Source organism: Clinocottus analis, unplaced genomic scaffold (genome assembly GCF_023055335.1).
Source record: "Clinocottus analis isolate CAN_PGR_092001 unplaced genomic scaffold, fCliAna1.0.p SCAF_24, whole genome shotgun sequence".
Classification (NCBI taxonomy): domain Eukaryota; kingdom Metazoa; phylum Chordata; class Actinopteri; order Perciformes; family Cottidae; genus Clinocottus; species Clinocottus analis.
Genome location: NW_027175976.1, coordinates 5,140,001 through 5,165,786, shown reverse-complemented (window position 1 = coordinate 5,165,786; position 25,786 = coordinate 5,140,001). Strand labels below are relative to the sequence as shown.

Below are 25,786 nucleotides of genomic sequence, written 5' to 3'. Positions count from 1 at the left end.
TCGTGCCAACCCAGCGCCCCCTGTTAGACAAGCTTTTCCTCATCCGACCCATCTCCCCCCCCCGCGGTGCCTCTTTAAGTCTTATTTGCTTTACTCTGCTTTACCGCTTTGTCATGTTCTCTCTCCGTCTCCCTCACTTTTTCCTCATCAACACACATGTTCTCTCTCTTCCCCCCCACCTCCCAACCCTTTTCACTGTTTCCCATTCCCCTCATATATTCTCTCCCTTGTTTGCTTGCTCGCTCACTCCTCTCTCCTATTCCTCTCCCCCGGGTCCTCTTCTTGTCTTTATAAGCAGCTTTCTGCTGGGCTACAGCGTCTTTGTGTGTGTGTGTGTGTGTGTGTGTGTGTCAGCTTCCCCAACAGTGTGCAGACAGCGGGACAAGCCCGCCAGCACATCCATTACACCCGCCGCTCCGTGTGACTGTGCGTCTTCAGCTGGGGGGGAGATGAAGAGAGAGAGGGAGGGCTGAACGGCTCGCAGCAGAAGGTGTGCGGTGAGAGGACGCACTTGTCAGGTGGGCGCGGCGGCCGGTCACAGAGGGAGAACTGGCCGTTAAACAAAACTAAATATATATATCAACACAAAAAAGGCCGGCGGACACATTTCTGGGCTTTCTCACTTCATTTCTTGAACCTCTTTTCTTTTTTTTTCCCCCTAAAGTGAGCTCACAGATGAATCCGTGCTCATTCATTAGGACTGCGGGCTTGAAACCCATCAGGGGCTGTTTGCCTGTGGGCACAACGCACAGATCAGCAGCGCCCATACGCGCGTGCATGTGCGTGAGTGTGTGTAGGCCATCTATCACCGAGACAGGCTGGTGCGCGTTTACTTAATGATGTGGGGGGTTTATTTATGAAGTGATGGCCGACGCGTGGGAGGGAGAGAAAAAAGTAAGAGAGAGAGAGATGGAAGGGGGGGGATTGAGACAGCCTGAGGATGTGACATTAAAATATCATCAAGGTGATGGATGTCCACACACACGCGACATTAGAGAGTACAAAAATAAAAACAGCTGCGAAACGGATGACAAGTCCGAGTGAGAGAGTCTGTGTGTGTGTGTGTGTGTGTGTTTTATAATGACTTCGAGTGTGCAGTTGCGGGCGTGGTTTTTCTGCGACTTCGTCGTTCATTAAGGTGTCACATGTGCTGCCGCTGTTGTTTACGATTCACGGGGTAATGAGTTGAAGATAAGATGCACGAGTTCATGCGCGCGCACGTCTGTGTGTGTGTGTGTGTGTTTCTGCTGTACCGTGTGCCGGTGTGTCTTTGTCTGTCGCTGTGCAGTCACACGTTATGCCTGGTCAGCTGCAATGCACATGGAGAGCATCTACAAGCTCATGAACATGCCATGCGATCAGGACTGCAGCATACACAGTGTGCAGTATATACAGCGTGTGTCAGAGGGAGGGAATAAGTGATCGCCGTCAGCGCGTCATCCGAGGACACGCTCTCGCATGTCCGATAATGACCACGAGGGGACAAATAGGCCAAAAGTGAGAAAAAAAAAGAAACAAAGAACGAAGGAACTCAGCGAGAGACTTTAAGTTTATGGAAGCTCGATTTGCTCAAGTGTCCCAAATGGAATAATTCAACGATCGCAGTCAGATACTGAAATATGGAGTTGAAAACTGTATTAAGAGTTATTCCCGACTTAAGCTATGGAACAAAGAAGCCCATAAAAAGAAACGGCTCGTGCACTTTTGTGGCCTAATTGGCCATCAAGACATTACAGAGAGCCTATCATTAGCATATAGAGAAAAATAGCCAGAGAGAAGGGGACGGTGTGATTGTCATAATTACAAGTGTGACCTTTCCACAGACAGGGAACATGGGGGAAGGGTCACATCAGAGACGGATAGACGGACAACGACATGGCAGGGAGAGGAATGAGGAAGTCCTTTTTTTGAAAACCAGACACACACACACACACACACACACACACACACACACACACACCTCCAGAGCGCACAGAGAGACGGCCGCTGAGATGACAAACAGAGACGTGAATGGGTGCGGTAACCACAGCCTTTTACACCGGCTTTTGTTAATACGTCGGCTCAGGTTAGCGTGTTACCCAGGATCCTCTGGCTCAGGAGAGAGAATGGAGACACACGCACTCGTCCTCTTTTTTGATCACACAAAAACCCACTCAGAGAGGGAGAATGGTGCGCCCGGCCTTGTGCGGAGAGCTTGAAAAGCCTTTTTTTTTTAACCATTCAAGGCTACAGAAATGCATTAAAAGAGCAGCTCGGCGCTGGTGGTGGCGGATGAGGAGGCAGGCAGCTAAAACGCTGATCGCACAAGGCCGAAGCGAGCGAGAGAGCGCACGCCGCACTCGAGTGGCTTCGCATTCACACTATTGTCGCACCGCACGGACAGAGGGAACGGGTAAACATGTCAGACGTCTGGATACACATATTTGTTCTACTGAGGTGAGACACCTGCCGTACTCAGGGAAAAGGAAACTTGTAGAAGACTATTAGCTGCTTTTTTGATCACAGTTGCAGGACTTTATTATTTCCAGGCGCTCGTTAAAATATTCCTTAAGTGGGATTTTTCAGCCTCCATGTTGCGTTTCAATACAACAGTCCATTATCACGTTCTCTCTCTCTTTTGTACCCAACATTACTTCCCAGGTGTTTTACTGTTTCTATTCTCGCTACGTGTGTGTGTGTGTGTGTGTGTGTGTGTGATTGTGAGTGGGGTGTTTCATTATCGGGCTCCTCGGGGGAGTAAACTCGCCCGCTGGCTATTTCTTTTTGGCGGGGTGAAAAACAACAAATCAGTGCGGATGTTGTGTCTCACAATTGTTGCGCTCTAATTGCGTCAGAGTTTCGGTACCGACGGAGTCAGGGCCCGTGCGGGGGGATGGGCCTCGAGCGCCCGAAGGGAAGGAGGACGCCTTGCCGCGCGTCCGTGGACGAGGCCGGGTTCGCAGAGCTTCGCCGCTCAATAAACACCGTGATGAGCGAGGAAGTGAGCGCAGCACGGCGCTGGGTGGTGTCAGGCGATTGGGTATCGGCGACGCTGTCGGTAAATCCATACCATATTTCCCAGATGCCTCCGCTCCTCTCCTCTGCTCACGGAATAATAAAAGAAAATGGAAAATGGAAATGCCTCTCGCAAATCGCTGCAGCCAGATTCAACGATTCCGATCGGGATCAAAGTGTGATTTTCTGCATCCTTGGGCTCGCTATTAAAATAAAAAAGAAATCCCATTTTCAAAATGGCTGATAAATGGCTATTGATTTCCATGGCGAGTTCGGGAGTGTACGGAGGTAAATGATATGATTCCTCAGGCTGGATCAATACAGGTTCAGGGACATTTAGCAGTGCTGCTTGGTTAGGAGAGGCAACTACAGTGAGATTTCAAACCTCTGTTGTCTCTGCCAAAACAGGAGAGAGAGGGAAGAGGGAACGAGGGCAGTGACACCAGAGAGGGAACATAAAAGGAGAGAGAGAGAAAGTTGTGCTGTAGAGCTGAAAGAAAGGGTGGATGGAAATGTCACTGGTCTAATAGATCTCTCCATAAACTAAATGAGGAGGCGAGCGGGCGCCGCCTCGGTGGCTCACGCCACCTCAAAATGTTAACAAGAGAGCTGAAAATAGCCCGAGAAAGGCACCGGGGGGGGAAAACAGGCTGGGTTTGCAGAAACACCGGCAGTGCTCTGGAGATAAAACACATGCTTCCATTTAACATTTCAGTCTTTCAAACGAGTGTCCCTTGTGGGTGAACATGTCTCGCTGTCATTCTGTGGTGTTTGGGTTGGATGTTTAGGGCGGAAAGTCATCAAGCTCTCACTGTGAGCTTATTCCCTCGGCGTCCCGTTTTTAAAAAAAAAAAAAGTATTTGTATGAAAGGCACGCGCACTCACCCGGTGCGGGTCGTGCTCCAGGACCCTGCGGCGTTGGGCGTCGAGCTCGTCGTAGCCCGGAGCGGCTCGGGCCGGCTGGTAGTCCCTGCGCGGCCCCTGGAGGCGCAGATCACTGCGGGGGAGACGGAGAGGGGAGGACAAAGATTTAAGCAAGGGAGCGAAAACGGCGGTGAATTAGAAAGTGAAGAAAAGACCACGTGGAACATGACACAGTCAGTTTCATCCTTTCTTAGACCTACCTGTATATATATATTTATATATATATATATTTCTTTGCTTTGCAGCGACAACCCTTGACAGCGCAGCGAGACTGACAGGTCCCGGCAAACAGATAATATCCACAAAGCGCTACCTCTGAGAAGACATCGGCGCCTGAACTGAACTTTCTCCAGCTGACAGACAAAAACCAAGGTGGGAGAAAAAGACAAAAAACAAACGGAATAAAACCATTTGATGGAGGTGCCTTTTCACTGCGAAGTCGCACAGGCCCGAGGCAGCCCGCGGCCTACCCTCCATTGAACCTCGCCCCGACACGTTGGTGAATCAACGGGAGAGTGACCTCAGAGGTGAAAAAAAAAGAGAAATAACAATAAAAGAAAATGTAAAAATACAGAAAAGGCGAGCTAAGAAAGAGATAAGAACCCAGGACAGAATGGGGACAAAACTTAGAGAGAAACGTCATCGTGCTCGCTGGACCTTAATGCCAGATAAGCCACACACACCTGAGAGTACAGAGCCATGCGCACATGAACAAAGAAGGTGGACACACACGCGCGCGCACACACAAAAGACAACATACAGAAATGGTGTGCCTGAGCGAGCACAATCCTTCAGGATGTGCTACCCAAAGTACGACGCCGCGCTGCCGTTTATCTGTGTTTACCGGCTGCATTGGAAACAGGTATCTCATATTGACACTGATATGCCGCCCGCTTGCTATTTCGCCCGCAGGAGATAAACACTGCATGAAAAATATTCAACGGCAAAAAAAAAAAAACAGAAAGCCTGAAATATTTCCCGGCCCGTCCTCTGCATACACCCACTCAAACACCTGGAACAGCTAAACAGGAGGAGGGCCTTTGTCCGACACTCAATACATCCACGACGCCTCCGTTGTGCCGCACATCCTAATGGGCTGACCCCCGGGCGGGTATCGACCGGCACGGGGAGAGAGAGAGAGAGCGGGGCGAGAGACACAGAGCAGAGAGGGAGCTTCATTAGTGGAGTACACAGCTTACATCTTTAAGTCTCTCTCGTGACCCTGCCTTTAATTAGAAAATCTGGCCGAGGCTCCGGTCGCGTAGCGCGTGGAGAAGACGGCGAGGGTGTACTTTTCCGCGTGCGCCGTAGTTAATCCCTCGCGATGCGGTGTGTGGGAAACGCCGTGACAGTGCGCCCCTCTGTGCAACTCCTGCGCTGGTTTGCGGAGATGCAACGCGCCGCCGTTCTTCTGCACGAACGTGCGACGCGCAGCCTCGGGACTCAAGAGCTCAAGTGCTGCGGCCACAGGGAGAGAAGTTCGCCGGATGTTTCCGTGTTGCTGCGAAGCCGCGCCGAGCTTCTTCTATCTATAGATTGAATTATCTCGAGTTTACTAATAGTTGCTGCTTCAACGTGCAGCTAATCAATAATCTCCGCCCCCGTGGCCTGCAGACAAGCTCACTGGGAAGATATTCACACTTAATAATCTTTGTATTAACATTTTTTTTTCCACTTTTTACTTGTTTTGTATCACTCATACTCACCCTCGGCCCACCAGCCCACTCACAAACAAACAAACAAACAAACAAACAGACTCCTCAGAGGACGATTGCATTTTTTTTTTTCACGCCACCCAACTTCCAGCGAACCCATTAGCCGATCCCTGGGCCCGTAATTAGGGCTGCCATTTTTGATTGAGCGTGTGTGTCGCTCTCCCGGTGAAACAACACCGTAATTATCTCATTATGCCGCGGCCTCCATCACTGACAACGCCAAATATTATCATATTAATAGCTGGAGATAGAGGCTGATTCTGGATAAAACATAAGGAGGGGGGGGGGGGAGCAGTTTGATGGGTTGACAATCCAGACAGGCTGCTTTCCAAACAGTGACAGAAAAGGGAGAGAGAGAGTGCGTCTGTACGAGCACACACATTTGTCCTGTCCTATGTGTCTGTGTGTGTGTGTGTGTGTGTGTGTGTTTAGAGGGAGACAGGTAGGCTCCCCTGTTGTCATCAGCAGCTAATAACGTCTTTCTGATTGCCTGTCTGCAAACCCGAGGCCAGGAGCATAAACACAACAGATTGGAGCTTTAGCGATAGGACGGTGTGATGTGAGGCTGTTTGTCAGATTAAGTTAGATTGTGTGGGGATCTTCAGATGTTTTTGCTGTTGCTTTTTTTTTTTTACCCCTATGATTCCGCATTAGCCCGAGTGTCTTCCCCGTACACAGACCACAACTGATCAATACGTCAATAAAGTCTTATTTTGCAATATTGGCTCAACTACGGAAATCGCTGCCACTTAAGCCGTCACATTTCATCCCCATTTCAGAGTATCTGACTATGCAGGTTGATCAGAGAGTGCGCCGAGGAAGAGGAGGATGGAGAGACTGAGGGGGAAGAGAGGGAGCGACGCGGGAGCAGGAAATGAAAGACGCGTCAGAAGACAGAATGAGAGCACAACCAAACAGCGGCAAAAAAGAAGAAGAAAAAGACGGGGATGGGAACGTGGAGAAAGGAGGAGCGGGGGAACTGGAGCGGGAACAAAAAAAAAACCTGTCTGCTGTTTGAAAGCGAGCGCGGGGATGAGGGGGGGGGGGGGGGGGGGGTAAAGAGAGAGAGAGAGGTTGCAGCTATCCCGTGGTGTTAACCAGTGTGTGGGCAGAATAATTAGGAAGCGCGTGCTGCCAACGGCCGGTTTGGCGACTTCTTCTTGCTGCGGCCAGCTGATTCAAACACAACACACCAGGGAGGTGAGGGGGGAGGCCCACGCAGGCGGTTTACTCTTTGCAGGAGGTAAGCACACATTGAAGTTCACGGCCAACGTCCGCTCCGCTGTTGTGGCATCGGCAGCAGAGCCGGACACAGAGGTGCAGTCGCGCTCCAATCCCGATTCAAATGGGAATCCCCTCCTCCTTCACGTCCCATAACTCACAGTAAAATGCCCTCATCTTCCAAGTCCCCACCCCCAACAGTAAAAACTTTCTCCAGAGACGCTGGCATGCAACAGAACAGACACATTACTCATGATGTATCTGTGTTCTGTTAAGTGCACCCGCCATGAAAAATGAAACTTGATTAACTCCCAATCAAACACCAGCTTCCAGTAACCAGCGGCCTCCTCCGTGTGACTGACCATGAACAAAGGAAGACCTGGGGGGGCTGCCTGAACGCAAAAAGAATAAATAAAAAGGAAATTGCTTCAATGAAAGAAGCTTTAAAAGGCGGAGAAGACGCTGACTTAATGTGCAGACTGCACTAATGATGTGTTGTTTTCAAGGGAACAACATACTTTCTCTTTGAGCTCTTCCTCAGGCAGGTGTTGCCTGACAACTAAATACGCAACAGAAAACAAGTCGATGCATTTTCTGTTGGCAGAAATAGTGAATTTTCTGCATCTGCCCTAATGGGAAGTCTCCTTATATAACGTCAGATTTCGCATGCTGTCTGCTTCCTGTCTCTTTCCTCTTTAGGGGAACACAACTGTGGCTTCAGTGCTGCACCAAAACGACAACATTCAGGCCTTTTTTAAAAAGGGGGAGCCGACAAATCCGACATCCAAAAGCGCTTGTAGCTTCCCACGAAAAAAACGTTTCGGCAATTAGTCGAGGCCTGTCTGGAGTGATTTGAGATTTGGACTTTTGTCGCGGCGTCAGTTAAACTTAAAAGGTGCGTACTTCTGGTGCCACGAGGTAGGAATGTGGGAGCACGCTCACTGACGTGTCATCTACTCGTCTGAGCTTACAAGCTCACCTTCATCTTCCTTTTCTGAGCACAATGGCGCTTTTTTTTATATTATTTATTTGGCGTGCACCTCTCTCCTGAGAGAGAGAGAGAGAGAGAGAGAGAGAGAGAGAGAGAGCCTTTACATCTCTCTCTTCGCCCTCGCTCCTCTTTCATCTCATCTTCCCCCGTTTCTTCGCTGCAGCCACGAAGAGTGCCTTCCGACTAATAAAATTTGACAAGCATAGCTAACCTTTTTTCTCCACAGGTCAGCCCGTAGCGCAGCGCTAATCAAATGTGACGCCCATCACGGCACACACCTGCCATTGAGGGTCTAATGAAAATGTCCCACAGTAAATTAGGGAGACAGCGCTGGAGTCCGCTGTTCAGGGCCGAGACGGGAGGCGAGGGAGGGAGGGAGGGGCGCTAACATACCTCAGTTGGCAAAACTAAGCAAACATAGTGGACGCCGAGGCATGCAAAAACATTAGCGTTAAGTACGTCCCTCTTGGATAATGAGCACTTCTCTCCTCAGCATCAATAAAACAGTGGAAGATGAGAGGAAGCAGATATGTTGTTCCCTTGGAAACACTAAAACTTTTGCATGCTACAGCTATCAAAGACAGCTTTGTGTGTGTATATATATACACAAACACACAGACACGCACACAGCAAGTAAGCTTACACCTATGATTTTAGTGCAGTGGTATAAAACGCGCCGGACCACACACACAGCATTGTTGCTAGGTTACACTGGGCTTCCTCGCCGTAGCATTACAAGTGGGTGGCTGTGTGCGCGTCTGTTTCTGACCGCGCGCGTGTGTGTTTGTGTGGACGAAAGGCTCCAAGGGTTCCGGCCTCGCGGCGGGCTCTCTGTGTGTGTGTGTGTGTGTGTGTGTGTGTTTAAACAGACGACTTTGTGAATGGAGCGCGCTCGCCCAAGCCGCAGGTGGCGGGATGGAAATAGCCGGCGACGTGTGCGTCCAGATGAGGGATGGGAACGGGTGAGCGACCATGGAATACATCTGAGGTCATCCAACATGGCCGGCTGCACCTAAATATTAAAGACACCTTCATTTCGGCGCTTTGTTTCGAGCTTCCACAGCACGAACGCCGTCTCTTTTCTGTCCTCGGGTGACCCGCAGGCAGAGCTAACAAGCCAAACGGAGGCTCCTCATCCATCATGCTAACGCTAAAGACTATCCAACATACATTATGAGCGAAACCGGGGAGGCAGAATGGACATGTGACACACCGAGAGTGGAAGAGAGAGGGGGAGAAAACAGGCTGGTAATGAAGTACCCACCACTAGTGGATGAGAGCTAAAGTGGTCTAACAGATCTGTCAGGCTGCTAGACTGTGGCTAATTATCCCTCCTCCTCCTTTGTCTGCATCCTCTCCTCTGTCACTTCTTCCCTCTCGAATTTACTCTGCCTATCTGACGCGTTTTACTCGCTCTCCATTTTGACTCTTTCTCTACACTCCATTCCCTTCCTTTTTGTCTTTTCCGTCCGTCCCTCCGTCTGTCACTTCGTTCCGTTCCCATCTGTCTCCTCTCCACGTCCAAACCCTTCTCTCTCTCTCTTTCTATGCATGCCCTCTTTTTCTTTTCTTTTTTTTTCCTGGAAGAGATTGGGTGTCGGGGGCTTAGTTTTTGATTTGCAAGTCAATAGTAATTTCTGTCAAAGACTTTAAGTTGACGGAAGTTTTAATGTGGCCCGTATTATTTCACACGGGAAATGACACATTTGCATGAGAATACGTTTTCTCTCATGTACAAAACCGACTGCGAGTTAAACTCAGACGTTTCAAAAACTTCTGCAGTAATAACACATAATAAGGGAGGCACAACGGCAATTAACCCTTTTTTTTATAAACTCAACATTGAGGGCACTGACACTGGCACACACTCGCAATTCCATATTTGAAACTCAAGTGGAAAAAAAAAACACAATTCAAAGATGAAGAAGGCAACCGCGGAGGTTTTTACAGGCAAACATGATGTTCAGGACCGGGCCGAAGCAGTCGCCTGACCTCGATCCAACAGAGCCTGGCAGAGCATCCGCAGTGAAGTGGTGGAGGAGACGTATTTGTTTCAATTACGACCAGCAGAGGATCGGCACGAAACATAAAACGAGTCTTAAAGAAGCCAAAACATGTGTCACTGGCGTCTCGAGTGACTCCAGCGTGCACACTTGTACTGGGGACTGCATCTGCCCTGAAGCCTCACAGTGAGTGGCCTGAGGCGGCTTGAAATTCAAACAGCGTCGCGCTGGAGAAGAGAAGGGCAGAGCGGAGGCGCCCTTGTGCATTCTCCACCTGGAGACCTCGTAGTCTCAGTGCGAGTCCCATAGTGAGAATGGGATACGACCAGAGAGGACACACGGTTTGTGGAGCACTGGGCGACCGTATTGCTGGAGTTGGACACACACGACTGAGCCCAAACTATTAAAACATGCAAAACATTATTATGCTTGGCAGTCAGACTGACTGACTTTTTTTTAAATAACTTGATACTAACTTGTTCTTGCTCTGCAGGTCAAAGTAATCTCAACAGAAGTGCGACATGAATCCTGCGTGGCACTACAGTACACACGCGCGTGTGTGTGTGTGTGTGTGTGTGTGTGTGTCTGTTACGACAGTGCGTTCATGTTTTATGCATCTTTGTGGCTCAGCGGCGCATGAATGCAAATGCTCCCTCAGGCATGCCGGTCGAGCCGTGGCCCGTGACCTTGCGAGTGCACACCGGCCTGCACGACTACAGATGCGAACGCTGCGCTCGCATTTGAAACACAAACACCAACAAAAGTTGGGTCCCCGTAAGTGTAGAAAATGTAAATGCGCCGTCCCTCACCTGTCTGCCTGTGTTTGATGCTGGTTCTGGAAAGCCGGCGGGGGCCTGGACTTGTTGACCTTGGCGTAGAGCCCATCCAGCTCCTCGGAGGAGGCCCTGAGGTGGTTGGGCCCGCCCGGTAGCGCGGCAGGGGACGGCGTGCGGCTGATGAACGGCTGCGGCGAGGGCGGCTGGCGGAAGTTGCTGATGCGGGCGTAGTTGGGGTCGCTGTCGTCGTCCTCCACGTCCGGGAAGGAGGCGGAGTCCGGGGTGCTGTAGCCGGCTTGGAGCTCGGTGTAGCGCGGGTCGTAGCTGTCGGAGAGGAGGCAGTGAGACACCAATGCATGCGTTGTTCACTTCTTCCACCCAGGTCTGACTCCTACCTGCCACGTTGGTCCTGGTTCCTGTCCACCTCCTCTTCACTGAGGGCCTCCAGTTTGCTTTTGGAGGCTTTGGCAGCATCTTTGCTCTTGTCCTCTTTCTTTTTCCCAAATCTGGACAAAACACAGAACACGGATGTAAACGTCTCAGGCTGTGCTTTTATTTTGAAGGCAAGATTCATGCGCAGACTTTAATGATAAAACGATAAACTTCTCTCTGAGCACGATTTGATTAAAGTGGCTCTTCAGCTCACACAACATGCAACTACCACACACACAGAAACACACACACACACAACCTTGCATTACGTGCCTAAATGTCGACACACACACATTCACACTGTTCTGCAAACACATTCTTACTCCTGTGTGTCCATTAATGGCTTTGCCTGCTCCATGATAGATGTGGTTATATAGTCTCAGCAGGCATTGACAATCCAGTGTGAGAGTGTGTGTGTGTGTATGAAAAATGGGTATAGTTGTCACGCAGCATATGGAGCATGAATATTTGAACATTTTGTCCAATAAAATAGCTGTTAAACCGCAGTCTGCCGTGTTGTTCTTGTCATCTCTGTCGTAACGACCATCACCACCATCATTCCCAAACTCTTATTCTTCAAAATACACTTGTCACCTCTGTTCGAGTTAGAAAACAAGCTCCATTTCACACTTTCAAAATAATTTCATATTCTTCTATCTCTCCTTCACGTCGTCTTTCTCACCCCTCTCTTTTTCTCTCTCGCTAAGCTCCCACTCTTCTCTCCTCCACCTCACCCAACCAAACTACTTCTTCTTCTCCCCCCCCCCCCCCCTCTATTCTTCTCTCTCGCTCTCCAAGCTCCTGCTGAGCCAATCTAACGTCCGTGTTTATCTCATTAACTTGGAGGCACTCTTCCCGTTGCTGCTGCTACAGGCTGGTATACGTGGCCAGAATGGCGGCGCGGCGGTGAGAGCCGGACAGGGAGGCCCCGCCGGCCCTGCCGCCGCGCCGCGGACCAATTAGTGTTGTTCATGAGCTAATCCAGTCACCTCACTGATACCTGTGTGTTCACCGGGGGCAGCCGGCGAGCTGATATTCACACTGCTCATGTTTTGCTGTAAAGAAGGCAGAGAGGGGACATCTTTTTTCTTCTAAACAGTCACTATATATATATATATATATATATATATATATATATGTATTTTCTTAGACCTGACACAGTTCCTCTAACCAGAGAAGATATAATACAAACAAACAATCACAGGCTGAGTCGCACCATCCCTTAAGTTGCTTTGTAGGAACGGTGGCGTGCCCCCTTCAAGCAAAACCAGCATCCATTCCAGTTTCAACATGATCTTTGAGCCATTTCAGCAAGTATAAAAGGTGTCATCTGCAGCATCCTCCCTTCATTTTGCATTTCGTCGTCAGCCCTCGTCGCTGTGACGTCTCTCCGCCGCGCTTCCTCGAGATCACTCGCCGCGGAAACAAGTGTGGGCGCTGCCGCAGCGGCTTTTGTTTTTCCGGCGAGATCCTTTCTCTCCTCGGAACTATTTTGATTTTCTACGCACTCCCACATTGTGCGGGGAGACAGAAACAGACTACCAATTACTCGGCTGATGAGCATATAGAAGTCAGCTTCGTGTAAAAGAAATATCTGCACTATTCCTCCCAGCGTGCGTCAATAGACGTGTAATTATATCACACGTAAATATATGATTAAATCCAAAAAAATCCCAGGTTTATCTTGGCTTAGATGCCTGGTAGATTAAACGCGCCTCCACACACACACACACACACACACACACACACACACACACACACACACACACACACACACACACACAGAGCACCTTAATCAACATTCAAAGAGGGCAGAGGTCCACAGTTGGACCCATCATTATATCTGCATTAATTAGGAAAGCCTCCTTTTCTCACTGCATTGTCTGAGAAGAAGATGGGAGGAAGCAGAAGGTGGGGGATGCAGAATGGGTGTGGGACTCCCAATTAGAGACATGTACCTGCCATGAGGGAGGATGGTTATCCCCCCCGCTCTCCCATTATCTTATTCCTCCATCGCCAAAACTCCCATCTTATCCCCACTGCGGTGAGCCAACTGTTTTGTAACGACGCCTCTTGTCTATTTTCTTTTTCCCCCCCATTACTCTCTCTCTTTCTCTCTGCCCTTTATTAAGTTCTGTCTCTTCTAAGGACAGTTTCTGCTCCATCACTCTTTCACAGTTCATTTCCTGTCAAGCGCCCGTCTGTTGCTGGATAAAAAAAAAATGAAAAGGAAAGAAATAAATGACGGAACGGTACGCGTGGGCACAAGCGGAGGTAAGCGAATGCACCGACGCACAACTACACACAGCAATCTAGAAACCAATATATTGCACACCAGCGCAGGTAAGCGGCGGCCACACACGCTGGAGCAGACAGCAGCATACATCAACACACACACACACACACACACACACACGGCAACTCTGTGGGGAACTGCAAACAGTCTCATGGAGTAGGACTTCTCATTAACTTAGCATTATCTACCTACACAACCACTCCATCAAACCCTCATTAGAGGGGAAGTGGAGGGGTCCGGGGGAGTCGGGCTGCTCTGGTGTCCCATTTAATGCGCTCCCCACTGTCACCGGAGCTACTGGGAACCATTATTAGCGTGCCGCTGTCATCATTAGCCCGCCGGCGTCACCTCCGCGAGCCCGGCGTCCTGGCGGGGCTCGAAGCTCGACTGCTCCGTTTGCACTGAACTCAGAGTTTCTCTCGCGACGCGTTCATTGGTGATCTAGTATTCATCGCTCAAATTCACAAGGAAATGCTGGAGAACTAATTTATTCATCTTCTTCCTCATCTCCCCCCCCCCCTCCTCCTTCCCTCCCTCCCTCCCCTTTTCCTCTTTCTCCATTTGCGGCGATCATGGACGATGACCTCCGCTCTCCTGCTGCTGCTCCGGACGCACCGGAAGAAACTCGCTGCTGAGAAACTGACTGTAATTACTACAGCTACTGTCATTTTCATAGCTTGAGGATCGGGAGGAAGGGGGGAGGGAGGGGCCTGTGCTCAGTTAGCCGGGCTCTAATGAGGCTCTCTATGCAACATGGAGATCACAGCCAGCCAGGGTGCTGAAGTCACCAACCTGACCCGTGCAATTAGCCCGTCCAGGAAGGGAGGGAGCGCTCACTCCATTAGACAAACTTATCTATTACCAAACATTTTTGGAACAAACGGCATCAGATCGCTGCGCACATGATCTCGAGGCTTTTCGCCTCTGAAGACTAAACGGCCTTTCAGGAAAATCATCTCTCCGCTTTTAGCAGCATTGTTTTTTTTGTTGTTTTGTTTTTCGGAGCAAAAGGGACAACAACTCTGCCGGTGTGTGCAGTGTTGAGTTGAGTGTGCGTCGCCTTAATAAGCTTTTCCTCTCTGGTTGCAGCGGGGAGTCGGTGGGTCGGGCATAACAAGGGATGTGAGAATGCTCACTGACACTGTGTGTGTGTGTGTAGGAAGTCGTGTTTTCAGGATTTATTTGACGTGAGTGCATGTGTGCTTCATATGTGTGTGAGCTCTCGATCTTGCAGACTTGACTAACTTGAGAACACTTTTGCATACAGTGTTTGAGGTGAGACACACACGTATACGCACACACACACACACACACACACACACACACACACACACACACACACACACACACACAGAGACGCACACACACAGCTCCAGAGGAACTGAAACACAGCGACGTTTCGAATTTCAAAAGTTAGTGATAAAGTTGTGATGCTGGAGACTTAAATCACAGCAGAAGCAGAACACAGAGATTTCTTGCAACAGGCTCCATGCGTCTCACAGAAAAAGAAGAAGAAGAAGAAGAAGAAGAAGAAGAAGAAGAAGAAGAAGAAGAAGAAAAAAACTGGCTAAATATCCCATTTGTTTTGAAAGGAATGAATGAAAGTGAGATACAGAGGCAAAAAGAAGCAGAGAGGATGAAAGAAAAAAAGAACGAGTAAGGATTTAAATGAGCGCTGGCTAAACAGCCCGTCTGCCTCGGAGCATAAACGAGAGACCGGGAAGAATGAGAAGAAAGAGAGGGAGTAAAGAGAAGTGAGAGAAAAGGGGAGAGACGGATGGGTGAGCCAAAGCTCCCGTGAAAGTGCAGCTCGGCTGGGGAGGAGTAAGGAGCTTAGGAATATATGGAGGCGATGCGGCGGCGTTCAGAGGCACGGGGAGAACAGTTAATCAGCCAAGCAGAAATGTTATCGCAGTAATTAGATTGCTCTGTATGTATTTGCAGAGGAGCGCGCGTATCTCAGTGGGGTTTGCTGCAAAAAAAGAGAAGAGAGAGACGGATGGAGAGAGAGAAACAAACCGAGGAGCAGACGAGGGAGAGAGAGGGAGGGAGAGAGAGAGATAGAGAGAGATATTAACACCATAGAGGGTTGTGATGTAACACGGAGACTTCCTCCTCCCGTTCTGGCAACGCGGCCCTGCTTCGCGGTGAGACTAGTCGGAAAATATTTCCGGCTCAAAATAGACAGAATGACACCGCCGGCAAGAAATAGACAACAAGTGCGATTACAAAAATGGCCGTGGTTTCCTGGTGGAACCGAGGGATCAGGCTACAAGGCGACTGCCGCCCAGCAGCGAGGTCAAGCTGGGCCGCAGAGCCGTTCGCGATTGATGGCGGCGTCAGCCAATCCCGGGGCCTATCTGCAGGAAAGCCCCCCCCCCCCACCCTCCGTCTCCGTCTCCATCTCAGTTCGGTAATGAAAACCGCCGGCAGGTCCCAAGTTTTCCCCACTGGGCATAATTAAATCTATTTATCAGACTTCCTCTGCGTGTGCCCTGCGCCACATCCCCACAATTTGCCCCAAATCAGCTCCCATTAATGGACGATATTAGCTGAGATGAGAAGAAGAAGAAGAAGAAGAAGAAGAAGAAGAAGAAGAAGAAGAAGAAGAAGAAGAAGAAGAAGAAGAAGGCGAGAGTGTGAGAGATCCGCCCGGTGCTAATTGTAGTTAAAAGAGCTTCGCTTAGAACGTATTAATAATGTAGGGAGGAAGATGCGGGTGGAAGACTCATCCGCTAGTTCTTATTTTAGGATCTAATTCCTGAAACTGCTTGAACTCAGACAGACAGACAGACAGACAGACAGACAGACAGACAGACAGACAGACAGACAGACAGACAGACAGACAGACAGACAGCACAGCAGGTTGTTTGTTCTCTGGGGACCAGAAAGCTGATATGCAAAGCTGTTCTTAATCAACGCCCGGCCAGTCCTCCTGATACTTCAGTCAGACAAAAGAGAGAGTGGTGAAAGGAGGGGAGGTGGTGATAGGATAGGTGATAGGAAACGGGGAGAGGAGCAAAGAGAGGAGGCAGGAAGGATGGAGGGGGGCAGGAACAAGGAGGTGAGATAAAAGAGAGAGTTGTGCGGCTGCACAATCTAGGAAACGTTAAGAAGTTAAGAAGGGGACGGAAAGAAGAAAGAGAGAAGATGCAAATTGAGATCAAAGAATGGATCGGTGTGGAGAAGAGAAGGGAGAGAGAGTGAAAGAAAAAAGGCAAGCGGCAGAGGGAAGGAGAACAGAGGAGTGGAGCAAGGAGGCAAGAGCAGTACGAGAGTGAACGGGGCAAGAGAGCTTCTGCTGCGCCGTCCGGCGGCCGCCTGGTGAAATATGGGCTTCCCTTTAATTGTTTGCGTCCCGATTTGTGTCATATTTCAGCAACTCCGCGCAGATAAATCCATCGCCGCCGGCAATCTGTCTTGTCTTTCCTCTTCCAACCCCACGTCTGTCAGGGAAGGGCATGAATATTGAAACGAGACCACTGAGCGACACACACACACACACACAACACACTTACAACCAAAAAGGCCTGGCGGCTGTTTGGTTGGTGCGACCGTGGAGGGGTTGGAGTATTTCAGATTGAAATTCGCAGACATTCCACAAAACGAAACGTGCAAGTTAATTTATGTTGGATAGTTTAGGATTCCAGCAGGATTAGAGGTTTTTAACGTGAGCTGGACAAAATGGTTTGATACCCTCAAACCCTTTTTCCTTTTCTACATTCTTCACATTCTCCCAGCTGGCGGCTGTGGGAAAGGCCAGGTCGGCGGGACTCCAGAGCAGAGCCATTGGCAGACTGGGAAAGGTTAGACTCTCGGCTCCGCGGGCCCTCCGCACATCCTCGGACAAGAAACACTTAACCTTCTCCGTCTGGAAAAGCAGAGGTCGCGCTCCGTGTGTGTGTTTTAGAGAGAGATGCGTGAGGACTTGGTGTGTATGTGTGTGTGTGTGTGTGTGTGTGTGTTCTCTTGCATGTGTGTACCATTAGACGTTGGATGCCAGAGGAAGCCCATCGATCACGCGCGACATGGAGATGACTGTACGGGACATGACCGCCATCGGAGGTGTAATCGCTTCCTGGCGCCCTCCCCCTCCCCCCTCCCCCCCCCTCCTCCTGCCGCGAGTGCGTCCGAGATCCAACGCTAATTGGTCAGGACCGTTTCCTGTGGCCAGATGAAGACCTTTAATTGGCCGGTGAGTGATGGGCAGTCGGCTGCCCGAATGCCCGTCTGATACGGATGCGTCTGCGCCTTAAATCTCCGCTCCCTCGGGGTCCATCCCAAATGTCATAACTCGATCGGAACTGATGGATCGCGAGACTGATCAACGACAAATGGAAGTTCCCCGGCTCACCGTCTCATTTGATAATTACCTCATGGGCAATAATTCGCCGGACAAATGTGGGTATCATGTTCCTCAGCTGGATGAGTCACAGACGTTACTGGTGGAAATGAAAAATAATCCCAAACGAGATCGCTGCCGTTTGAAAGATGTGACAGCTCCTGGGAAGAAAAAGAAAACTGAAGAGGACATTAGCGAGTGATTACCGCTCCCGAAGATTGCTCCGTACATCCCCGTATAATAGATAATGTGGCTGGCTGAAGAAGTTGGACAAGAGAGCGTATAATTGCACAGTACAGACCATCCAGAAGTTCCTGGTGAACTCTGGAGGGCGGAGGTAAACAAGCCGTTTGAAGCCTATGAATGAAGTCATTAATTCTTCCGGCGTGCGGTCAAACGGCGGAGGAGTGAGTCAGCGCCGCCGCTGTAAATAAGCGAGCGCTCCGAGCCAAACGGTGTGGCTGCAGAAAGGGGAAGGGAGGCAGGTGTAGCCAGCGCATGAAAGACCAGCAACATAAAAGGCCTTTCGTGTGAGAAGAGGGGGGAGAAGGGAAGAGGGGTTCAAGGGGAAGGTGTGAGTGATGTAGAGAGAGAGGGGAAGAGAGAGAGATGGGGGAGAGGGGGAGGGGAGGGGAGGGGCTGTTGTGACTGCCCCTTTATCAGCTGATATATATGCATGAGGATTTCCTCATCATCTCCGCTGTCAATTCCCCATCCCTCTGATATTTGACTGACAGCTCGCATCAACACCAATAAACCCGCACATCATTTCAGGGAAGCTGCCCATCGCGCCAGATTGGGGGGTGGAAAAAAAAAAAAGAAAGAAAGAAAAAGAAGAAGAAAAAGTTAATTTGTTTTCCGGCGGCTGCCGGCGGTGATAGCGCACCGCGACTGTTTGCCTCCACGGCGAAGTTGTAAATTAGAATTATGCCTCAATAGCGGTTGCAGGAGGCGGCGGCTTCGGCTCTTCCGACGGCGGGGGAGAATACTCGCCGGCTTTTTACATTTGGGCCGGCGGCACAAATCTGAATAATTATTTAAGGCGCCCTGCTCTCAATGGAGGGCGATGGCGCCGCTTCAATGTTCAACGGCACCTTCCTGGAGTTGAGAAGAAGGAAGAGTGTAACAGCAGATGAGCTGCTTGTTTCAAATAACAGGAATTCAACTTGAGGCCCGAACGTGTTCGTTGTACGTCCACACGCTGACAACCAACTCTCCGACCGCCCTAATTGCGGGTAAAAGCCGCCAGCGGATAAGAGAGGCGACATTAACCCCCTCTCCGAGGGATTTGCATGATTTGCCGACTCCGTTTCAAATCATTCCATCCTCCGACTGACACGTGCGGCGTGTACAACAACGTGAACGCGGTCCGAGAGGCTTCCTCTTCTTCGCCGGGAGCGTGTATTTAACGCAGCCCTGATTAGCGAGCCGCGGCCGCGTGCTCCGTGCATGTCAAGTGTTGCAAAGAAAGTGATTTGTGGTTTGGCATCTATTATTAATGCAAAGATAAAGACATGAATAGAGATGAAGTGAGTGTGAGAGAGAGAGATCATGTCTATCCAAAGGAGATAGGCGTGTCCTGTGTGCAAAACGCATGGGCCTAAAGAGAATACCGACATAATAAATACTCTGTTGAAGACTCCACTTCGGTGTGCAACGTCAAGCGCCGCTAACCGCCCCTTAAATGCCAGATGAAATGGCGGATCAAAGAAATCCACCTGCAGCGCACTCACCGACGGTGGGATTAGGTAATGCACCTCCAAATTAGCCCCATCACAGCTTAGAGTCACGGCTAAGACGCCCACACAAACATGTCACAGGGATTTCGGCGAGCCAGGCAACACGTTTGACAACCGAGAGGGAGGGTGGGGGGCGTTCAAAGAGTCGCCTTACATCTACCCTTCCTTCCTTTTTCCTTTCCTTTCCTTTCCTCGCTGTGTTGAAAGTCACAATCGCTGGCACCTCGGCAGGTGATCGGCGGCCGAAGCTTTTACTCCGACGTCTTTTATCGGCTTTTGTTCGGAACGAACGGGAATGACTGAAGAGACAAAGAGAGGAGCTCCGGCGACAGGAAACCTCACAAGAGGAATCCGGGGGAACAACATGCTTCGCGCCTGCTTAATTGGCAGGAGGTCTCTGGGACCTCACAGCTCATATTAGCACTCTTAATCGTAGATAATCACAAACTTGTGTGAATTCAAGTGGGACTTGAGAGCTCATTTTGTCCAACGCAGGCTGGTAAATCAATAGTTCATTCAAGGAAATAGAGAGATGTAACACTCAAGTATAAATGGCATGAAACAGGCAGCAGGAGGAAGTTACGCAAGCTGACGAAAAGGCCACGGTTAAGGTCAGGAAGAGAGGAGAGTGGGGGGGCTCATCGTGAAACTTAAAAAGGGAGCAAGTGCTCAAGGAAAGGGAGCGAGGAGTGCGCACCAGAAATCCGCTCGCGGTGTGACAACCAGGCTTTGCTTTCCGTCGAGCACAGCCCACCGGTGACTGCCACTCAGCATCCTGCTGCTCCGCGATAGGACGCCGGCGGAACGGACGCCGCTAATTGGCTTCCTTCCCCCCTTGTCAGGCTCCTTTTTTCTGGGGCCCCGCGAACAGAGGACCAGGGGTTGGAGGATGTATATCGTGTCACATGTGGATTTGCAACCCCCCCCCCCCCCCCCCCCAAAAAAACAGCACATCAAAAGCAGCGGCTTTAATGTACCTTAAATTCGCGGAGGGGGTGGCGGGACGCGCGTTAATGGCGACAGCTGAACGTTGATCCTGAGTGACTGGCGGGACAGACGGGATGCGTCAGCGCCCAGCGGAGCTGCTGGGGTTGAGAGGCGACTCTCACAGAGGACGTTAGTCACAAGCGATATCCTTCAAACCCTGACCTCCTGATTAAGTCGCGTTGGCTCACACTTATAATGCGTCTAATCCCACCGCGCACGCACACACGAGGCCGTGCGTGAGCCCAGAGCGTAAGCCGTGCACACGAGAACCAACGCCGCAGTTCAACTCCCCCCGCCCCCCGAGGATGAGAAACTGGAGGAAACCATCCGCTTCTTACGTAAAATATTATTGTTTTATTCAAGGAGGAAAAGTGCTCCGTCGTTCTCGTTTGATCAAGACGTCTGCACTCTTGACCAGGTTCTCCTCGCTGTTCTGGGTGAGAGAGAGAACGGCAGAGCGGTGTGAGTCTGTCAGCAGTTTCTACTCCAGAGGAGTGTTACACATTGTGTGTCGTTTGTGTTGTCACACCCGCGACGTGTGAAGGCCTTAAGTAGCCCAATTACAGTCATTTGCAATAACATTTGTATACGTGAGGCATGTTTAATATCAAACTAAACACTAATATGGATGTTGGGTCCTTTGACCCCTTAAATAAATACATTGCCCCCACCAATCCCTAATTGTTGACCTTTAAAGACGCACTACCATTATGCCAGCAGGTGACAATGTCAAACGGCGGTTGACTCTACGCCATCTGTGCCCAGGTAGAAACACACTGGATGGAAGTGATGCTCTCCACAAAAAGAGGATCACAATATGGATTTAGCAAAGAAAAAAAAAAAGATAAACTAATGTTGCCATAGCAAATGTCATCTCCAGAGGTCACCTTACACCCAGCTGTTTGCGATGCACTGCCGCCAAAAACAACTTGTTCTTCAAATACTGCCGCAGCTAAACTAAATATTGATGGCCGCTGGAAGGACAGGGCACTTCCAGCTTGTTTGTTGTGCGAGCTGATAACGCGCACACGTTCACTGCGGAGGTAAACTGAGGTCATGTGTTTGCAATTTGCCCTTTTCCTAATGCCGCCATTGGAGTAAAACAGCATTTGAGAGCTGCAATTAGATTGAATTGTGCAATACTGCGGCTAATTAAGTCATATTTCAAGTCCAATAACGATCAAGTCGGACAGATAAAGGCCAGGGAGGGAGAGAAAGAGGGAGAGAGAGAGAGAGAGAGAGAGAGAGAGAGAGAGAGAGAGAGAGAGAGAGAGAGATACTCGGTTCTATTGTTGAGGCACTATTGTGCTCGGCTGAACAGTGGGCTGGGTGTAAGTGTTTAGGACTATTGTTGCCAGTTTGAAAGGATGCTTTCACAAACAAGAAAGAGGAGGTGTGTGTGTCGGTGTGTGTGTGTGTGTGTGTGTGTGTGTGTGTGTGTGTGTGTGTGTGTGTGTGCATGTATAGAGGTGTGCCAGCTTTCATATTTGTGTCAAAAGGCACACAGAAGCATTGTGGGATAAAGACTCCGGGCTGTGTTCCTCACTTCTTTATCACATTTAGGTAAGTTGTTCAGGCTTTTAATCATAAAATAATGTTACAAATAATTAGAAACATTGTATCCAGGGCATTTTCATCAATGCACATCACCTAGCAATGCTGTATTATTCATACACCACAGTCCAGAGCACTTGCAGGGCAGCCGCCACACACTGAACTCCTCCATTGACTCAAGACTTGACAGGCCTCCAACATGATCGTCATCTGTGTCCACACAGTCCACGAAATGCAAATACATGTGTGTCCCAAATGTGTAAAATGACACACGTCTTTCAATGAGGTCAACTGTTAAGTGTCATTGATCATTGCACAGACTAGTAACCCTTTCAAAATAAGAGTAGGCATAAGCAAAAGAGGACGATGGAAAGAGTTCAGAATGATTGATCAACAGAAAATTACTTTTTTTAACCAAAAAGCCGAACATTTGCTGCTTTCGTGCTTTTTAAAATGTGATAATGTAATGCTTTTATTTCCCTAACATAATAAATTGACTTTTTCTTCTGTTTGTCGGATAAACAAACCATTGGAAGACGTCACCTCTGGGCGCTCTGGGAAATTGCACACGGAAGCTTTCACTATTTTTCAGACATTTTATTGACCAAACAATGAATCATGGAAATAACGAGCAGATCAATCGATCATTCAAATGACGGTTGGATGCAGGCCCCTTGGAGAGAGTTTCGAGATAAAAGGAAGAGAAAAACCTCAGCTCTGACGTCTGAACTGAGAATAAACAGGAGACTGGATGCTCGTGGAGTATAGATGCAGAGATTACCTCCCAAACACATAAACACAATCTGTCACACAGCTCGCGGTGTCAGCTCCGACATCGTCCTCTGCAGAGACACAGCAGAGGCTTGATGTGTGTAATAGATGGAGCTATAAAGTACATTTTGCCGGGGAAACGTCGCGCGAGCTGGACAGGATATTCAAGGCCGGTTTACACTGGACGCCTTCCCTGCATGCACCGCTGCTTTGCGTCCTTCGCCTTGCCCTTCTCCTCCCTGCCCCCGCTCTCCACTACCAGCCTCACCGTGTGAACATCTCCTCCATTACCGCCCTTGACACTGCGGCCGATTGGATTCTTATCCGCCATCTGTAGGCCAGCGCGCGGGCCCGCGCTATCTCTCGCCGCAGCCTAATTGAATCTCAAGTGTTGGAAGTGCAGCGATACACTGACCACACCGTGTCACTGCCAATAGATAAGGGTCGCTGTTGGAGGATTGGACCGCCGCAATCACGATGGCGACGCGTTGATAAAGGGCTGACAAGCGGCTCGTGTCGGTAGGACTTTGCTTGGATTGAGAGATAATGGATACCCTCCATTACAGCGAAGGTTGTGTTCATAGCCAATAATCCAATGTCCCCATAATCCTGCCGGGCTCAGTGGCTGATTTGTTGAAACTTAACCAGGGGAAAGTAGGGCAGTTGTTCCCATTGATTTCCACATAAACCCTCAATTCGACTGCATACAGGAGGGACGCGTCGGGTATTTGGTTTTCCTTCACTCGGAAGTCAAATCACCAGCTCTCCTCTGAAACAAAAGTAATCACGGCTCGGTTGATGCTCCAGGAAGACCTTGGGGTTTTTTGTAGTAGTGAAGCAGCGCAAGCCTCATTACCTGCTCTGTTTTATCTCACAGGTGACCTTTTCAATGTTCGGTCTTTAGAGCTGCGCTGCTTGATTTATTTATTGAGAAGAGTCACCGCGATAGTGACTTTTAAAGAAGTTCACGTATGAAAGGACTCCTACCTTAACAGGCCGAATCCTTTCTTTTTGGGCTTCTTCTCCGCGTCGTCTCCGGTCTTCACTTTGCTCTTCTTCTCTTTCTTCTTCCCTTTGGTTTTCTTCTTCTTCTTTCCGTCTTCAGCGTCCAGGTCCTGGCGAGAGGAGCTGCTGGCGGGCGTCTCGAAGCCGGAGCTGCGTTCCGACAGGTCGTCGTCTGCGGAGAGGGGGAAGAAGAGCCAGAGGTATGTCATTGCATTGGCTCAGCATCACTGTGCCGTTAGAGAGAGCTAGTTAGTCCTCTCAGAGGCAGAAGCAAGTCTCTACACCTGGATGAGCGGGCAGCGGGAAAAGGGCAACAAAAGACAAAAAGAAACACAAGACGCTCTCATTAAAATGATTCTCATTCATGGCTTAATGTTTGATCAGAAGATGCATTTGTGTGACCTGCTGAAGGCAGATAAACACTGTCATTTTCATTCAGTGCCAAACGCCATCGAAGTGAGACTTCTCCTCTAATGCGACCGCAGACGGGTAATTTTTCACACTCCAGATTCCTCCAAACATCATTAGTCAACATTCTGCATGGACTCACTCCTCCCAGCTAACGCGGAGGATAATTTCCTCAGTAATCATCTCACACGCACACGACATCCAGCGTGTCCGTGGGTTCACAAGGTAGAGCTTTAAAAAATATGCTGCTGTAAGATATAAAGTTGCTCTTCCTAAATTGCTGAGTGGATAAAATCATGTAGCATTTCATTAAGGTACTCAGGCTAAGCACCGTCCCTTGGCAGGCCTCTGGCTCTTCTTGAGTGCCAGTGTGTTATAAAGCCTGAGGGATGTGCGGGGTCCAATTTAAAAAGGGATGCAATGTCTCAGAAAGCCTCGTTTCATGCAGCAACAGGGAAAAGTCTTACCGTCTTCAGAGGGCCCGTCGTAGGACTTGTCGATGGCGATGCGGAAGCTCTGGTTGCACCCGCGCCCGCGCACCATGTGCGGCCGCGGCCGGTGGAAGGGCACCTGGGCCTTGCTGCGGCTCTGATTGGCCTCCGACACGGCCGTCTGGAGACTCTCCAGGGAGCTGGACTTCCAGAGGCCCAGGGTCGGGCCCAGCGCTCCGCCGGCCGAGGGCTCTGGGGGAAACAGAAGAGACGAGAGAAGAGGGCGGGAGGGACGTTTAACAGGATGAGAGGAGGAAGGGAGGGCAGAGGACGCCTAAGTGATGGAGGAGGAGAACGGGGACGCTACAATGAGATGTGCTGCCGCTGATACAATAGGACTGGATGATTTTAAGTGACTGTGGGTATTGAGATCATAAGCTTTTAGCTAAATTCCCCCCACTGCTTACAAAACATTATCCTTCACGCCGGCATTCATATTTCCTTATTTAAAGAGCATCTGCATTAAACTTTAACCATGAACGCTGCCTAAAAACGAACAGATTCAAGTTCATTGCAGGAGAGGGAGCCGGGACGAGGCATTTCAGAAGAGTTACGGGACGATACACTGGAATGAGTCCACCGGCCCGATTAGGACGGAGCCAGTGTAAAGTTGTGCATTGCGTCTTCTGAACCAAAATCAAGTTCATACAAAGTTTATGGCAGCGTTTAGCCAGCATGCCACAAGTTTAGCTATTTCTTTAAACTATTTTTTAACCTCTTCTTTTTTGTGTTTGGTCACAATTTGCTCGATTCCTTTATCTAATCTCACCATGTGAGGAAAACAGCGCCGAGTGCTGCAAATGAAAGTCAAACTACAAAGGAACTCTGGAAGAATAAAATAAATAACACATATTTTAAGGCGTGAGGTCAAGCAATGAATAAAGAATAAAGAAAACTATTTTGGAATCAAGACATATTTGAGTTGATTCCTATCTATATTCATGAAGAATATATAAACAGTATTAATATCTCGACTTCATCAGACGGATTTTAACCTGAGCAATCAGCTCACACACAGAAAGCTGCAGAGGAGAGAAGGTGGAAAACAGGCAGAAATGAGGAGAAAGCCGGAGTCACATGATTGAGGTGGAGTGGTACAGGGACGGCTGAGGAGCGGCGCCGCGGGAACTGACAGGC

At 49.5% G+C, this 25,786-nt stretch overlaps 1 protein-coding gene across 1 annotated transcript in view; it reads right to left on the bottom strand.

Annotated features, from left to right (window-relative positions):
* LOC137793994 (partitioning defective 3 homolog B-like) overlaps window positions 1–25,786 on the bottom strand; it is a 109,384-nt gene that overhangs the window by 19,804 nt on the left and 63,794 nt on the right. Inside the window, exons 18-22 of the mRNA XM_068590502.1 lie at window positions 24,626–24,841; window positions 23,733–23,922; window positions 11,020–11,130; window positions 10,658–10,948; window positions 3,880–3,991 (exon numbers count right to left, since the gene is read on the bottom strand). Coding sequence (XP_068446603.1) covers window positions 3,880–3,991; window positions 10,658–10,948; window positions 11,020–11,130; window positions 23,733–23,922; window positions 24,626–24,841 — 920 coding nt within the window. The remainder of the gene's footprint in view (window positions 1–3,879; window positions 3,992–10,657; window positions 10,949–11,019; window positions 11,131–23,732; window positions 23,923–24,625; window positions 24,842–25,786) is intronic.